The sequence below is a fragment of the Echiichthys vipera genome (assembly GCF_963691815.1).
Source record: "Echiichthys vipera genome assembly, chromosome: 15".
In the NCBI taxonomy this organism is placed as follows: domain Eukaryota; kingdom Metazoa; phylum Chordata; class Actinopteri; order Perciformes; family Trachinidae; genus Echiichthys; species Echiichthys vipera.
Window position 1 is genome coordinate 25,185,978 of NC_139840.1, and position 18,110 is coordinate 25,204,087.

The window sequence follows — 18,110 nt, forward strand, 5'->3', positions numbered from 1 at the left end:
TTTTTTTTTTCTAAAACTGGATGACGTATGTTGTTCTATAGGAGCATTGTGTCGGCTTCAGTGAATATGATCAAACAAATGTTGCCGATCATTGATCATTTATGAAATACGGTGGACGTTTTTGCATTAGAAAACAGTTTTAACACAGTTCATCACTTTAGTTTTGAGTGTAGTGTTGATTTCCCTGGAAGCATGTGCCGTATGAGTCCTGCTGTCTGACACTCAGCTCTCACCTGTGTTAAACAAACAGCTGCTCCAGTTCAGGATGCTAGTTTAGCATTAGCATGAATCATGAATCATCAGATGGATAAACCACATAGTCACTAAACAACAACTTAATACTCCTTCCCCCAGAGGACAGGTGTGTGTGTGTGACGCTTTCTGGGAGTCGCCAAACACAACTGTAACTGGAGCTCATTAGGGGCTCCATCTAGTGACAAATCAACAGACCATTTTTTGACAAATCCGTCATCTTCTGCACTGATACATTTTTAATCGAATAAATTATTAACAGTGATTAAAAGTAGAATATGTAGAATCTTTATTAAAATCTATATTTTATAAAACGAATACACCCACGGGGTGTTTAGAGGGGTACAGAATAAAAGTGTTGCTGTAAATATTAATTTAATATTATTTTTTTTATGGGTTTGACAATGACTTTCTGTCACCTTTTGGTCATGTTCTGTTTACATTGTGCCAGCCAAGTCTGTTGTTGCTACAGAAACAATGAATCAATTTGAGTTGAGAGCTAGCCTGCTAGGCCGAGCATTCACTCCATGGACTGAGAGAAAGGAGAGAAACGGCATAATGCCAAACGGCTACATTTGTCCTTGATCAGTAAGCTAACTTTCATGTTTACCAAACGGTAACGGCTAATGGTAACAGAAACAAGGAATCATTTTGAGTTGAGATCTAGCTAGCTAATGGATTACACACCACTCAAAGAAAGATTTCTAGTTGAAGACTGGCTAAAATTAAATACTGTTGTAAATTAATTGATTAGTCCAAATTATTCATTACCCTGTATGATTCATCACTTGACATGGAGCAGGCTGATCGCTTGACACACTCGGCAACGAACCTGGCAACCAGGCTTCTGGAATTATTTTTTGTTGTTGTGACTACGATCTTGGGACACTGTTTGGCGGTGTTCTGCTCATTCTCCATATTCAACCTTTAATTGTTATTCGTGAAATCATTAACATCCTTAGTCCTCATGTTAACAAGCTAACAAGGTAAGATAAGATGGTGAACATGGTTACGTCGTAACATAGTTGCAAAAGTTTTCATACTGTAACATGTAAATGAGAGATATAATGTGACGGAATCCACATGCATGAGTAAATAGTGACATTAGTATACCACTTGGTTATGTATTCATAACTATTCCATTATTCCAAGAAGAAAGGTCACGGCAGCCAAAAAATATTTGCTAAAATCTTTGTTATTTTAGTTGAAATTTCCAGGGCCATTTTCTGAGTGACCTCTGCAGTTGGCTGTATTGTTCTATATTCTGTGCACAGCCCGCGGCCTGCCTTTTCTATTTCTCTTGTCCATCACATTAACCATCTTTAATGCATAATGCACAGGATTACTCTGCTTCCATCACCTCCAGGGTGGGGCTGTTTAGATTTTATAAGAAGACCGCGGGAGAGCACCGTCACCATAAACCGATCTCTTGATGAATCAGAGCGGCTAATTGAAATTCAGAGGGTTTGCCTTCATCAAACCTGCTCCACTTCATAGAGTAATTCTCATGGGAGTGGTGCTCAACTCCAACGTCCACTGATTATGAAAAATAGATCTCCTGGAACAAATTCTTGGCAGGCACCTAAGCCTTTTGATTATTTCAAGTGTGAGGAATAAATTCTTTGAAAGAATACCTGCGGTTTGATATTTATATCTGGTGTACTTTCTGCATCAGTCACACTACTAATGTTCTCACGCTGATTATGAAAACTGCTGAACAAGTGCCTATTTGTATTTGCGGTCCCTTTTATACAAAGTGTTTTACATTGTCAACGCCTTTGAAGCCTTTGTGTTTGTGCAACTCAAATTTTAGTCCCCTATCAATTAGTCTACATTCATTTCAATGATTACTTCCCACCTATTTGAGAAAATAACGCAGGTTACAGCATTTCATTAAAAATCCTATTACTTCTCTTTGTTTTCACACTGATTATCTAAATTATTGCAACTGTTTTTATGTAATTATATTGCTCCCTGCTTAGAAAACAATTTGTATATCTGTATGTCCTCCTCAATACTACCACATGTAGCCTTACTGGCATATTGTCCTATTACGTTGTTGTTGTTATTTGTATTAAGTGTATGGTTGTGTAGGAAGAAAATAAATGAGACGAATAAATTAATGGGATGAGAGGAAGCCGCAAAATCGAGTTTGTCATTTAAAAATATTCGAAAGGTTTTATAGGCACAAAAGAAGCACTTAACTTCCCTGGTAACCCAATCAATTACGTTAAACAAACTTTAAAACAATGAATTATTTAGCAGTATTTCTTTGTCAGCATTTTTCAGATGAATAACACATAGGTGGTTAAAATATGAAAAAACATTTACCAAAACAGGAAAACCAGTATTTAAACCAAAACAATCACCTAGAAGCTGCTAAAACTCATTAGTTCTGAGTGACACTGCAGGGTCTCATGGAAATTCTGCCGCTTCACATATTTATACATTCTGTTAATATAACAACAATAAAATTATGTCAATATGCAAATATTACAACAGTGGGGTGCAATATGAAGTCCGTAATAACATGTCTACATGCATCAGGTGCTATGTTTGCTGGAAGTAACAAAACTCAAATGTAGCTAAAGCATTAAAGATGTACCCGCTCTTAACCGCGGGTACAAGCGGCCGAAATGTGTTTTCTCAGGAGGGTGGCTGGAGTCTCCCTTAGAGATAGGGTGAGAGGTTCAGCCATCTGTGAGGAACTCGGAGTAGAGCTGCTGCTCTTTTGCGTTGAAAGGAGCCATTTTAGGTGGTTTGGGCATCTAGTAAGGATGCCCCCTGGGCGCCTCCCTAGGGAGGTGTTCCAGGCACGTCCAGCTGGGAGGAGGCCTCGGGGAAGACCCAGGACCAGGTGGAGAGATTAGATCCCCACACTGGCCTGGGAACGCCTCAGGATCTCCCAGTTAGAGCTGGTTAATGTGGCCCAGGAAAGGGAAGTTTGGGGTCCCCTGCTAAAGCTGCTGCCCCCGCGACCCGACCCCGGATAAGCAGTTGAAGATGAGATGAGATTAAAGATGCATTATGGCAGCATCATTTTTGGTGGAGTGCTTGGCCAAAGGCCGAAAAAAGTGACTGTCACGCTCAATATGAGTGACACTTGAGAGGCCTGCAATTTATCTGTCTGCGGTTTGGTTCTCGACATTAGCATTCATTTTGGGTCTGAGAACCTGGCAAAGTCCAATATTCACTCTCCCTTCAGATAAGAGTTTATTTCTCTCCTAACTCCTCAGTGAAATATTTGGGAATTAAAATTTCTTCACCAGCTAGTTTCTAACATTGTCTGTGTTGTGTGTGGCTGTCTGGTCCTGTTAAGGTAGTGTACAGTTGGTTTATCAAAGTTATTTCACCTGCTGCGACTGCTGCTGCTCCTGTGCGTTTGTCACTACGAGCGACCCCTTTCACATTACATCGACTCTACCCGATTCATTGTAAACATAAAACAATTTGATTAGTGGAGCTTTAAGGCTGTCTGCTTTTTTCTGACCTGGCTGTTTGTGCATCAGTCAACTTACCAGGTGTGAGGTCCATATTATTCTTGTCATTACAGCCCTGGAGAGAGTCCAGGGTACGGGTGACTTGGCTGGCAAACTCCTCCCCCCCGTTCATACACTCCCGCTGCAGATGGTGACGCAGGTCGGTAATGTCATACTCATACCTGGAGATGAGAAATAATAAATTAGAGTAGCTTAATCTAATAAGTTAGAGTGGCAGCTAATGTGCTTCATGACACTGTCAAGACTACTATGGATACTACCAATCAGCTGCTTTCTAAGTTGCACATTTCTTGTATCCAGTGTAAAATGTGCAAACACAAAGCAAATTCACCTATTATTCACCTCGCTAGCACAATCAGCCTACTCTCAGCTACTGCATGTGCTTATTTCACATTACATTCTTCCCACATCCACCCAAACTCTGCTTATACCCATCTAAAATCGGCGTCTCCCGGATGCTGAGGGTACCGCTGGAGTTCGGCCCCTGACCCCGAGAGTTCCTCAAGCTCTCCCGTGCCTGGCCTCCCATCAGCACTGAGGGGATGTAGTGGATCTCATTAGCCGCCTCAGCACTGGCGCTCTTCTGGGGCTGAGGGATGCGGCGGCGTTTACACCAGCGCCTGCGGGTGTAGAGGATCAAGACCAGGCACAGGATGGACAGGAGAAGAGCAATCATCCCGCCCTGAGGGGAGGAGGGTGGCATTTGGAACAGAGACAGAAAAAGAGGGAGAAGAGGACGGGTGGGGGGGAACAGAGAGAAGAGAGAGTCAAAGGGGAGAACAGATTTGAATACAGATCAAAGTCAAACAGTGATGCCAACGGCACAATTTGAAAAGGGTTGCAGATGCAATTTTCTGAATAGCACCTAGAGTGTTTTTAAAATGGCAGCAGCTCATTTCACCTTGAGACAAAGTACAGCAAAGTTGGGAACATGGCTCTTGACTAATTTCCATGTGGAATGTGAGCAAGGGTCGGCAGCTATGAACCATATCCCGAATGAAAGTACTGAGGTCAATGCCTGGACTGTTAAAGGTAGTTCCCATATATTTTTAAAAGGAAAAGTTTGACAACTTGGGAATAACATGCAGTTACTTTCTTGCTGAGTTATAGATGAGATGGTCAACACAGTTCTCACGTCTGTATGATAAATACTGTGTGTAGCTCGAGCTAGCAGCCTATTAGCTTAGTACACAGACGGGACACATGATTTTTGTTTAATCCTGCCTAGCTTACCAGATGTACAAAGGGGGTATAAAACATAGACTGTCTATAAAGATGGACGGCTTGAAAGCTCCCCAAAAGTGAAGCTAAAACTTATTGACCGCCCCCTGGTGGCTGGCTGCAGTAAAGGCCATAAATCCCGCCCCAAGTACATCTCATCTGAGGTATTATCACAGTGACGTATGTTCATATGTGCATTTTTCTGATAAGTTTTTATCTTAATTAAGAATTTTAAGCAATGTAAAATAACTTCCTGGAGTCTCCGTGGGTTGCCTGGCAACCTCATGGTGGCCACAAGACATTTCTTCTTTTCGGCATTTCTTTGTCTTGTTTTCTATGTATTCTGGGGATGGCAAAGCCAGCTCACATGGACAGGATGTTGAGACGGGCACTGAAATACTCGCACAAGATGCCTTAACTCTGTGTTGTTGTTATTTTTACCTGATTTGATCATTTTATTTACTCTACATTTTTGTTATTGTTTATTTTTGCACTGTTTTTAACAAAATGTACGGTGTCCTTGAGTGCTTATAAAGGCGCCTATAAATAAAATGTAGTATTAATATTATTATTAATTGTACAGTCAGATTTTCTGTTCTTTTGACTCAAATGTACAGTAGGCTGTCGAAGTTTTCTTTAAGTGACATTTATTTCCTGACAGAAGTTATTTTATTCTCTTCTTCTTCTTCGGAGCATCTCTGTACATTGATAGTCGTTCTGGTCAAACACGCATGTTAGTGCATGTGGCCGCGACAAAAGGTTTTATTCCATTTATTGAGGAACGGTCTGTGTCAGCCGTGTGGAGGCAATTGCAGCCAACATTTTTTCCACCACCAGTATTTTGAGTAAGTGTTATTTCACTTTATAGCAACTTAGGTCTAACCCGATTCAGAATCAAAAGTCCAGTAAGATTTCATAGGACAACTGTACTACTGTAGGCCTATGTTGAATCAGATAGCTGGACTGTTATTTCTCAATGATGTTTGTAAAGGACAGTTTCCGTGGAAATTTTACACTTGGAATTTGTTATCTTAAATAAAGCTAAGCTGTGAGTGTGTTTGAAAACGTGTGTGATAGACCTCAGAAACAGCTCTATTAACTTTTGTGACCTTTGAATATCAGTTCTCCAGGAAGCATTGATACCAGATGACTAGGTCAGGTCACATGACCAAATTCATTATACTCGTCAGCTCTCTGATTTAAATGACTTAGGAGCCGGATCACGGGGTTGAGTGATGCGCCAGCATCCACACCAGCACCTGCGGGTGTTGAGGATCGGGCGCAAGCACAAGATGGACAGATGAAGGGCGTTGAACCTGCCCGGAGGACAAGTAAGCAGGGGAGGACAGAGACAGAATTTGACAGAAACCAGAGAGAAAATGAGACAGCGAGAGGGAGAGAGTCAAAGAGGGAGAAGAAAAGGCGAGAACCGTGTCAGACAGTCCTGCCAAAACGCAGGCTATGGATCAAAGTCAAAAGCACAAAGCCCATGGAAACGCAGGAGAGACGCAGTGATTATCAGTTTGAATATCAGACTATGAATGAAGGCAATGAGAGCAGGGCAGTTTTTATTTCATACTGATGTTTTATCTAATCCTTATTATTTGCATTTTAAGGTTACTAAAGGGGATATTTTAGAGAAAGTGACATGAAAGATGAGATAACACACAGACATGATTGGGATTTGGATCCGTAATGTTACATGTACAGTATGCGTTTGACCACATTCTCGTGCCTAATCTGATGCTACCCTGCTGAGAAATGAAATAAAAATCTGATACATTGTGCAATTTGGAAAATGTCAAAACGAGTTATGAAATGTCAAAGTGACTGCACAAGCAGAGGAAGTCAAAAGCAATTTGCCACTGGAGAATGATTTTTAGGAGAGTCAGAAAGTCACATGGCAAATGAGAACAAAAGTCCAAATTAGTACAAAGAAGGAAAAAAAAGTTACCAATTGATGGTAAGCAATAGTCCGGCTCAAACACTAATAGAACAACAAGGGTTAAGTGCAAACAGGTTTTAAAGAAACAAACAAGGCAAATTAAACTGTGTCAGTTCAGTCAAACAAGCAGTTATGTGCAGGAATGCAAAAATGTTGAAATGAAAAATGGATTTTAATCAGTAATTAACATAGATTTACTTTTTCCAAACACATTGGGAATTCTGAGGCTGATTTCAAATAGGGGGTTCAGTTGCTCATATTAATTAAAACTGGCAAAAGCAGAGGTGAATTTGCATAAATTGTTTGCTCAATCTGCATAGTCAAGGACATTAACAAATGACGCCAGGATATGGGCAACTTATGCAGTAGATCTGCACACACAGCGGTCAAGCAGGAGACCAGAATAATTTGGTTTGAAATGATTACATTTAAGCACTTTGAAAGTCACTGATGAAGTCCCCTATTGAAATAAAACGATGTGTTTACACTAAATACAATACAGGGTTTCCACCATTATTTTTACTCCAAGTATTGGGGAGTAATAAAAAAGCATCTTTAAGATGTTTTTTAACTAAATGTGTTTTATAACACAGTGTGTACATTGTATGTTGCCTGGTCCGAGACCTTAGAGTCTGCCCCCTCCACAGAGTTGATTGATTCCTTTGGCATTGTGACATGAAACTTAATTTTCTTGGTGAAGAACACATAGGGGGCCAATGAGCGCTGCGGAGGGACTAACAGTTAGCAGTTTAGCACTATGGACGGGACTAATGCCATTTCCAAGCTGTATTTTACATCACTAGCCAATCATAACCAATTTAGGTAAATATGCTTATGCCACAGGCTCCACCATGCTCCGCTGTAGCTGCAACCTCTGTTACTACCAGTGGCAGTTGCTGGTCTTTCAAGGAGGGGAAGCTAATTTTTCTGGCCTACATCATAAATGTGTTTATTTCTATGTAAATTCTACACTTCTGTACACTATCTCTACACTATCTATGAACTTGTCGTACCAACTAGGCGTCTTTTCCAGGGACTTGACCAGTGTCCCCTTGATGGCCAGCAGAGCTAGGCTGCTTAAAAGGCCTTGGCCCAGCAGGAGCTGCTGCGCCAGGCTACTATGAAGTGTGACCGCCTGTGAGTGTGAGTAAATGTGACAGGGGGAGAAGCTCCGCAGCTGCCACTGCTCGTTGGGGAAAGAAACCACAGAGTGACAGAACAGAGTCGCCAAACACAACGCTAGTGTTTTTAACAAAGACAAAGTCTCTGGGGATCGGTAAAGTCTCCGGATCAGTTCAGAACAACAGAATGAAAAACTTGGAAAATACTCCGCTGGATGTTTATTTTTCAAGATCACTAATTGGCTCATTTAGTTGTCAATCAAAAAAGGATTCCGCCTCAGACAGCTCATCCAATCATCATGCAGAAGCCGAGTGTCCGGGCCAGCCCACTGTCCCATAGATCCCCAGCGACGCTGAGCGTCCGATGGGCGGGACAAAGACACACTTCCCCATTGAAGTCAGTAGAAGCTGAGCGTCCGACTGTGTAAAGAGCTGTGGAGCTGCGGGGATAATTGAGAAGGAAGTTGCGCCGGTTACCTGTGATAAGCAGCTGATTCTGAACAAAAGATGAAGGCTTTCTAGCGCGTATTTAGTCAATGAGATGTACACACAGCAGTACATATTTCACCACTTTTTTTTTGGTGACATTTTAAGGGAAGCTGAGCTCCCCTTGCAGTCTTAGAGTAATCGCCACTGGCTTCTACCATAGAGACTTTAAGGTTGCTACTATTGTGCTGTAAAACAGTGGATAAGTAGTTTTGAGTGTCACAACCTCTGCAAAATGACTTGCTTCACTGTCAGAACTGGATCGTTTTGGTCAGTTAACAATTTTGGAAAGTCCAGAAAAGCCACATGGTTGAATTATTTTACCCACATTCAAACTAGCATAGCACTAAACTGGAAGTACCTTGTGATTGGTTAGGGAAAATCAAATATCCCTCCCCCATGGAAGCCTGTTAGAGTGCAGGCAATGGCCTGACCGAAGATGGAAACAGAGTGAAACTAGTTTGCGGTATCCTGCAAACAAAAGAACTAGCTGGAGAGACGTGTACTGTGCTTCACTTTATCTTTATTCTTCTTCTCGGCTCATCGTTGCAACTTCTTACTGACTCCTGTAGTGTCCTCAGGCTGCTTCAAGCTGCAATAACACTACCTCCTCCAGACCCAAGCCAAGTTACTGTCTTGCTTGGGGTTAGCCTGGGCCAAAGTCGTCACTAATTTTGTGGCTACCCCCCGTGGACCCATCATTAAAGAGTGACCGCTAAATACTCTTTATGCTAAGAGAGGCTGCTGAATAAATTAAATGTACAGTAATTGTATTTAAAAGAAAATTGATTCTGGGACAAGGCCATGGTGTTAATTTCCCCTCATGCCCCCAAAGAAAAAGGTAAGGTCAAATTAACTCCAATGTAGGCAACTCCCTCCAATTAAGACATAAATCCAGCAGCCAACCAACGGCTTATTTTGTTCTTTATTATCAGCTCAAACAATGGAAATCCAGGTAATAATGTCTCCAACTGTCATCTCGACTTCATAGAACCATAGCTGTATATGTGACTACTATTTTCAGTTGTCACTTGATGCAAGATTAATGCAAACAGCAGCAGCTGGGTCGCAGTTATATGAGTGAAACACAATGCTACCTGCGTAGACATCTGTATTGATTAAGAGTGAAATGACACACTGAGAAAGGTGTCTGCAAAGCATCTGTTGTAGACAGTAAATGGGGAAGAGGGAGGGACGCGGGAGCAATGATGTGTCAAGGCTGTGAGAGGGGAGGAGGGGAGGGGACGGCAGTGGTTGTAGGCTAATCACAGAGGTGGCCAGGTGGATGAATTTTTTTTTACTCTCACACTTGCTTTTGCTAATAATGAATTTTCTTTATCAAGTTCATGGGTCACTTTTTAGTGTATAATTCTGTTATTGTTGGAGAAGAGGTTCAATTTGAGTTGAGATGTTTTTAAATTTGTCATATAAATATAAAACTATCAAAGTGTAGATTTTAATGTTTAGTGTCATTGTTTCATTTACCCCTGAGTGAACTAGAATGAGATGTCAAATGTCAAGTACCTCAAATGGTTCTCAATCAAATCTACCGCAGTGACAAATGTAATTCAAACCCATCAACCTACATTAGTACCGATGCATAGAGGGGGGGTGATACAGACCAAATGGAAAAAAAAACAGTTTGTCAGACATTACTTGGAATCAAAGTGAGGACTAAGTGGACTGTGTCCTCTTATAGAGCCAATAAAACCAAACCACACATCAAAGCATGCCATTGCTCCAGCACCATAATCCACTTACTAACGGATGAGGATGATGTTATAATGGCACTAGTGCTCCTTATGACTTACACTCCTGTCATGTAAGTCCTGAATGGAAGAGAGAAGACATGGCCTTTCTCAGTCTGACAGAGCAGGCATGGTATTAGAGCTGAGCTATCAATCTGTCACTTAGTCTCTGGATGCAAGGCATTAAGACGCAGGAAGGCGGAAAGATCGAGACTATCTGACAAGATAGCAAAAGGAAGTTTCTTGCTTTGAATATAATAATCTTTATGGTAGCCAAAGGGCCAATGATTGGATTTGATATTAACTCACATATTAATGATGGACATTGACAGTTTTCATACACTGCATTATCTCATGCATTCTTATCACGCTAACTCCCGAGTCCAGGGTCAATGCTGTCAGAGTATAATATTTAATACCTGCAATGAAACGAAGTGAAACTTGAATTGTGAGGATTATTAGCAACAAGCTTTATGATCCAGTGCTGGTTTTGACATTGAACAAATGTTAAAGTCAAAACCCCATTTCACACACGTCACACCAGGTTTTTTTCTCCACAGGAAATTAGTATTAATGGCAGAAACGCTTCGTATCATTTGATTCAATTTGGTGTATTCCATAAAAGCTAATATAGCATGAAGCCATGGTAGTGTTTGAGTCTGCGCGGTGAGAAGGCATTAATGTAAAACCAAGAATGACATTTGTCATGTAAACATTTATTCTCTTGTGTTTAAGGCTGTGCTGCCTTTAAAGCCACTATACCTAGACATTTCTTTATCATTTTATACTTTAACAGCTTTCGTATTCTCCTGACGGCGTGTTATTGCTTGTAGAAAAATGTAGTTGTGAGATTGTAGTGCATATGGCTGCCACTAACTGCCTTTCTAGTTCAAAAAGGAAATGTAAAGCTCTACCTTTGGAAGCATTGACATGCATAGAGTGAGCCAGCTATTGACCATACTGCCATTAAGATTTTGAAAGCCACTGATGAAGTGACACTATGAGATTGAGTATCCCTGGTGTAAAGATTAAACCGGTTGACAGAACATGTATGTTGTGTGGTGTTAGCCCCCACAGCTTGCTTTAAAAAAATGTCTGAAAAGGTTCATCCCCCAGCTGTTTTCTCTTTCTTTCACTGACCAACAGAAGGTTACTTCTACAGGAGGAAAGGAATTATGATCCTCATGCAAGAACCACTCGTACGAACACATTCGTCCTTAAGTGGCTTGTAGGAGTGATTTTGGAGAACTTGCTGCATTCAACTGCTTTCTTTTAGTAAGAATTTTCTCCTAACAATTTAGGAGTGGTCCAGATATGTGGTAGGAGCAGTTTTCTGCTGTTCTCCAAACCTCAGTTTTTCCCAAATGCATTGTTTATTTTATTACTTTGAAGCAATTGACTTTAAAACATCTAAATTACACTTCATTCATTCACAGTTTTCAGTCATGAGTTTGTTCATTTAAATTGGGTTGACTTACTTTTACAAAATTTGGACAGAGGACAGTGAAGGAGTGGAATCGGAAGGAGATGAATCTGACATCATTTTACAAATTTTTCACATTAAAAACAGAAAATTAAATATATGAGATGGTTTTACATACCATTACTGTAGACCTGTTGGTCACATCTTTACATGCATGTTTATGCATCACCTATTATGGCCGGATTCTCTCGTCCATACGTTTGCCTTTTATTTGAATCATGTTCTTCTCTGACTGGGGAGTTCTGCTCCTTGACTTGAACACATTCTGCCAACATGGACTCTAATAGCATCCACATGTATTTTGCATGAATTCTAACATATTAACTCCAATTTTGTTTAGCGATCATCTCTTTCATGTTGATTTACACTTCCTCTTTCCTTTAATCTATGCTATATTTTTATTTATCTGTTATATATATAGTCTTTTTAATGTCTTTTTAATAACCATATTCTGAATCTCACTTGGCACAAATGTTTAACTGGTCCAAGCGACTATCATTTCCAGGGTATTATCTGCACTAATCCAAAACTAATTTCTGCACTCGTTCAGGTGTGACTAATTCATTTCGCCGCAGTGAACGAGAGGTGGCAAATCCTCAGAAAATTAGAAATATGCAGCAGAACGCAACGAAAATAACAGCTTATGTGTTCTGCATAAAACCTTGTCATATTCAATTGCTGTTTGTGTAGGTAGCTGTGAGGTTTTGCTGATGGTCTTGAGTTCAGATAATACAGGACATGTTGTCCCAAGGTACAGAATATCATGCAAATGCAGGAGATAATCATTCTAAAGGAACCCTTTTATATACACATTTGGAGATTCAGATCTTGCCTTTTTTTAATAACATCTTTTACCTTCCTTTTCATTTCTCAAATCTCAATTCTGAAAAGCATGGTTTATAGGACGACTCTACAGGGACTGCTAATTATGCTATCTAAACAGAGGCAAAATGGGTAAAGCAAGACTGAGGCAGACTGTGACAAAGCGGTGCTAGTGGCCGTGAAGCAAAATATTATCATTTGGCATGTATTGCAGCAGCTTGAATATAAAAAAAAAAAAAAGAAAAACCTGTCCAAGGCGATATTTATACAAACACATCCAACGCTGCTTCAGCATTTTGTGACTTCTCTGTACTTTCAGTCAGGTGTGTCTGTAAAAGAAGTTAAACTGAAGCTGAGAAAGTCAGTCATCTATTTTCTTTTCAGTATAAAGCCAGTACGATAACCTATACATTTGCAAAGGGTCAATAAATCATCTGAGGACCAAGTAAATATTTATGCTCTCCTGCCAGTCTGATTGGAAAGATGGGAGGGCCATGAGCACAGCGGTGCACTTGAGTTAGCTGGGCTAACAAGGACACTTCAGTGCTTGATCTGGTGAAAGAATAGGAGGCAATCAGGTTCAAAACACTGACTCACTCGTTAGTGATCGTTAAAGCTGCTCTACATGGCAACTTGCAGTCTGCAAACATGCTGAACGCACAACACAGTTATATTATCAGCATACGGTATAAAGTTATTAAGGTGTACCTTCTGACACAGAGCCATATTAGCAAACACAGTTGTGTTTCTGGCCACCCAAGAAAAGAAAATGTGCACTCGGCTGCTTGCTTTTGGAAAAAGGACGACAACAATGGAATTTGTGGGCCTGTAGAGCTGAGGGGAACCGCACAGTTTGGTGATAACTCTCTATGGGTTCCATAACTTTGTGTTGCTGCCCACATCTTACCTAAGTGAAATATGTCTGCTTTTATGAGCATTATGTCATCTTCCTATATAGCTCGTAAGATCTGTGAAAAATGGTGAGAGGAAATTGCGACAGAAATGAGGTAAGTCAATTTAAGAAAATTTGAGGCATATCTTCATGAAAAATGAATTTCCTTCATTCAAATGAAAATCCACAAATATGTAACGCTAATGCTGTCTAATATTGGAAACACTCTTACACAACACCAGCAAGGAAGTGGAACAGTCAACTGTCAGCCATAAGAGAAAACACACTGCCATCATAGCTGTCAGCCACTGACAGTTACAAGCTAACAGAGAAATCAAAGATGCTAACTACACTTACCATTCTGATATGTCTGCTAGTTGGCTATTTTAGTGACGGACTCCTCATCTGACTGATGCTGGGTTCTGGATGCTGAAATTCTAACTCAGCTGCCGACAGCTAACTTTAGCTTCATGGGCGGGCAGCCCAGGTAACATGTGTGGACAGCGAGAGGACCATCTACCCCACAGGGCTCCACAGCCTTCCTGCCTGCTGTATGAAGGCCTACTGCTAATTCTGTCCGTGTGTTTATTAATCTTGATGGGCAGATTCCGTGCTTCTCTTTTACCATCATCTTTTTTTAAAAAGATTATTCATTTATAGGACAGACAGGAAATGGGCTGAGAGAGAGAGGGGGAGACATGCAGCAAAGGGCCGAAGGTCAGAGTCTTATCTTCGGTTGCTGCCTCGAGGATCTTCAGCCTCTTCACATGGTGAGACTGCTCTAACCACTCAGCCACCAACAGCAGCCCCTGCTGAGTTTTTATTTTTATTATTTACTCTCTATGTAGGAAAACCACATTAACCAATATTAATTATAGCGGAGTAGTTTTTAACATGCTTTTAAATGTGTCTGGTGTGGGACTTTGATATAGAAATATTGGTTAATCCAGCTTAAATGTAAGAAAGTCTGTTTTTCAGTTTGATTCTCCTTTTATTGTTGTGTTTTTGTTTGTGATCTGCTGTCTGCTTCAACGATTCAGCAGCAATACAAACAGGCCAGGCACTTGGGCTGTGTGCCTTCCTCACAGCCCATAGGGAAGCTATGGATTGGTCTCAGTCGGCAGATTTTTCAAAAACAAGCCATGTGATGCTCAGAGAGCAGCTCAGGGGGCTGGGATTCAGGCAGGGTTACTGCTTTACAAGTGGTCAGGGCCACATTGATTTAAGGTTTATATGATCAATGCTATCAACACAGGTTTCAGGAGGGTCACCACATGAATGTCAATACCCCATGAGCCAAGATGTGTCACAATGCCCATATCTCCCCATAAACTGAGACACTGTGTGTGTGTGTGTGCATGCTATGAGGTTTCATCAGAGAAAATGTGTGCACAGCAGTGTGCATGTGCCAGTGTGATCAATAGAACAATGTGTTGCACGTGCTTGAGTGTGTGCGTTGTTACGTGTGCGCAGACTTCATCACGCGTAACAAGAAGCTGCGTACACACTACAGCGTGTGCACGTCTGTCTGTCACTGTTAGATGTTTCCTTTTAGGCAATTACACGCACATGTGTTTGTATTGTTTTCGTTTTGATTGTTCACAACCGGAAGTAGATCTCGACTGCGCGCACCATTACGGGTACATGAGCGCGTAAGGTAGTTTCTCTGTGTTCCATTTGCATCCAGTAGATGGAGCCACCGAGAAAATAATACACCAAACAGACATTGAATTATTGTGTTGTTCATATATTTTAAGGCTGGTAAATGACTACTGTAAGCACAACTGTCCAACTTTGTAAACAGCTGCATCGATCTTTGATTGAGAAACTTCTGTTTGTGATGTCTATTATCACCATCATTATTAATGCTATGATATATTCAAAATCACATTTATTCCATGGGTTTAGCTAATGTTGAGAAGAAACCACACAAGTCAGGTATAGATATATAAACAGCCCACGCATGTAAGAATACAGACTTAGATTAATATTATTATAATTTATAGAAAACTGAAAAGCATGTTAGATATTGAAGTTTTTTGATGATGACAAAAAGTTGCTTTATTTTTGCATATTGTTCTTCTTTAGCGGTGACCAATCAAACATTTTACGTCCACATACACACGGATGTATTCTCTTCCACCAAATGCATAACTGCAATGCATTGTGGGTGATATCCACCCCTGGAGTGACCATTGGTGTTCACTCGATCCCTTAGCCCTCCGAGGGTCGTTCTTAACAAGTCCACTTCAGTTTTTCAGACTATTGGAACGACACTTAAGATGGTGTTGGGGATTCCCCCCGAGGGGAAGTGAACAAGGGCGCGTTGAACCACTATTGGAACGCAGCACAGCAATTTATGTTTATGATGACTGCAGATAGTTGTGCCTCTGAGTTTAAATCTTTAAACTAATCTTCATTTGTTAAATTTTTGTCATTAGTGTCAACATTTCGGTTTGAATTTCTCTACGATGCTTGCTAAAATTAAAAGATTTCAGATGGCATCTGAGGGGGACGGATAATACCCCTAAAAGATTCACAAAACATCAAATCTAACCACTAGGCTTGAACCATATTAGTGTTTCAAATGGTATAATTTATTTTGGATACCTCCTTACTATATTTTATGATAGAAATTGATCCATTGAGGACCTGTGGAAAAATAGAAGCTGATTAAAATAAATGTTAAATTAAAAAGGCAGGGAACTGTGCATAGCAATGATACACTGGAGCTCAAGAGTCTCAATGGCTAAACCGTTTCTATCTTTATTTGGCAGGGTGTTGGGAATTACTTTGAAGCCCTGCCCGAAGGGTTGATGTTGAACTTCCAGTGCCTCAACTGGTGTTGGTACAGGTATACACAAGGCAAGTCATCTATTATGGATGACCAGCTGTGGTCAGTGGAGGACACTGTGGTCACCTTGTTGGATACGAATGCACAGGGTGAAGCTTTGAACCGCGCAAGAGGAAAACTTCAACTTGCGAACAGTGTGCTTCAAAAATACAACTGAGACCAACTGATGAATATGACTTACTTCTTGGTTCAACTTTTCATCAATACTGCTTTTGAAAAGAAACTAACTGGAGAGATGTAATTCTCAGGTAAGATTCTAGCCGGACTGGAGGACCAGATGCTTTCCTGGCCACAGACCCCAGCGTTGGTGCAGTTCATTGAACCTGATTTCCCTTTAGGATTAGGCCGATAATAAGACTGGCTAGTCTTTAGGTCTAAAAATGCTGGAGTCTCAACTCATCCATTAGGCATGAACAGTCTTGTGGTGGGCATGGTGGCCAGGCAATGTACTGTGGCAGATAAGATGTTCTGCTTCCTGGCTGAGATGTGCAGACATGGGACCATTTCAATCCCATTCCATGTGTCTGAAAAAAAAAACAGCAACAGCAGTGTATAACACAATCAAAGATAAATGTTGATGGAAAGGCAAGACTAAAAAGACTTGTGGATTTCGGCATGTTATGGAATGTAGATCTTGTAGTGCTTAAAAAGAATAGTAATTTAATTAGTACTCTTCTGTTTTTCAATTTACATGGTAGCACTACAATTAATTGCAAAAACTGTCATAAAATTGATATACAGTCTGACATGGGACCACAGTTTAATTAGACTCATCTCTGTCTAAAGGCACATTTCAGGCAGGTTGCCCAGTTAGACTGTAGCAGTGTTGCAAGATCTCAGCAATTACTGTTGTGGGTACAATATTAATATTGGTCCAATAGTGAAATTATCCTTACTTTCATCCTGTTTTCTCCCTACTGCCTGCTGCAAAAGCATGTTCCAGAGGTTTCATAAGATGATGCTGAGTCCTGAAGCAATTGAGACACACACAGCTGCACCCCACTGCTTTTTTCCCACATATCTCCCAGACTGCTACCTGTGCTGACTGCTACTGTCCTGCAGTCTCCCAAGACTAACAATAGGAATAGGTCCAGTGACAGGTGTTCGCTTGAGCTAAAAAGCCCATAAAGCAGCCTTCACAGGACCTTTTTTGTATCCACCAGGAGCTGAACAAGTGACACGGCTTTGGATTTATAGGTCGGGGCCTCCAGCAGGGTGGCAAGCTGCAGCGGGGCCTGGGCAGCGCAGCGGCAACACCGCTTCCATCTGTTGTCACGGTCTGCTCATATCTGCATGCTAATCCTTCTCTACCCACACCTTCATGAAAACACCCTTGTGGCAGCGCTCCTGCCGCAGCTCTTTCAGGATGAGGAATTAACAGAGCTGGGAGCACAAAGACACAGACCTGAGGTTGATGGGATGTGAAATGCAGATAGAGCGGGGAGTGAAAAACGTGAGGTTAGAGGAAAATCAAAGAGGTAAGAAGCAGAACATCAGCACTAGCTATCTCATTTCCACATAAAAATGATGTCACCACTCCAGCCTGCGCGCCAAGTAGATCGGCTTGATGTTTGGTAATACATGCAAAACATGCAGAGGGTAGTCAAGGACAGTTATTGGTTTCAAGGTCTCAAGGTCGGTGACATTCAGCGGGTGTCAGAGCACGGCTGCCTGCCTCCACTCAGCAGATGTAGCCCCTGGCAAAACTCTTCTCAAGCTGACTAATCATTTGTGTATGCAGCGATAATATGCTTTCAATGTCTGAAAATACATATCATCCATCAAA

The 18,110-nt window shown here is 41.1% G+C and overlaps 1 protein-coding gene across 1 annotated transcript in view; it reads right to left on the reverse strand.

Moving 5' to 3' along the window:
* Positions 1-18,110, reverse strand: part of astn1 (astrotactin 1) — a gene marked incomplete at its 5' end in the record, with an annotated part of 377,223 nt that overhangs the window by 296,812 nt on the left and 62,301 nt on the right. Inside the window, 2 exons of the mRNA XM_083928387.1 lie at positions 3,771-3,913; positions 4,184-4,434. Coding sequence (XP_083784513.1) covers positions 3,771-3,913; positions 4,184-4,434 — 394 coding nt within the window. The remainder of the gene's footprint in view (positions 1-3,770; positions 3,914-4,183; positions 4,435-18,110) is intronic.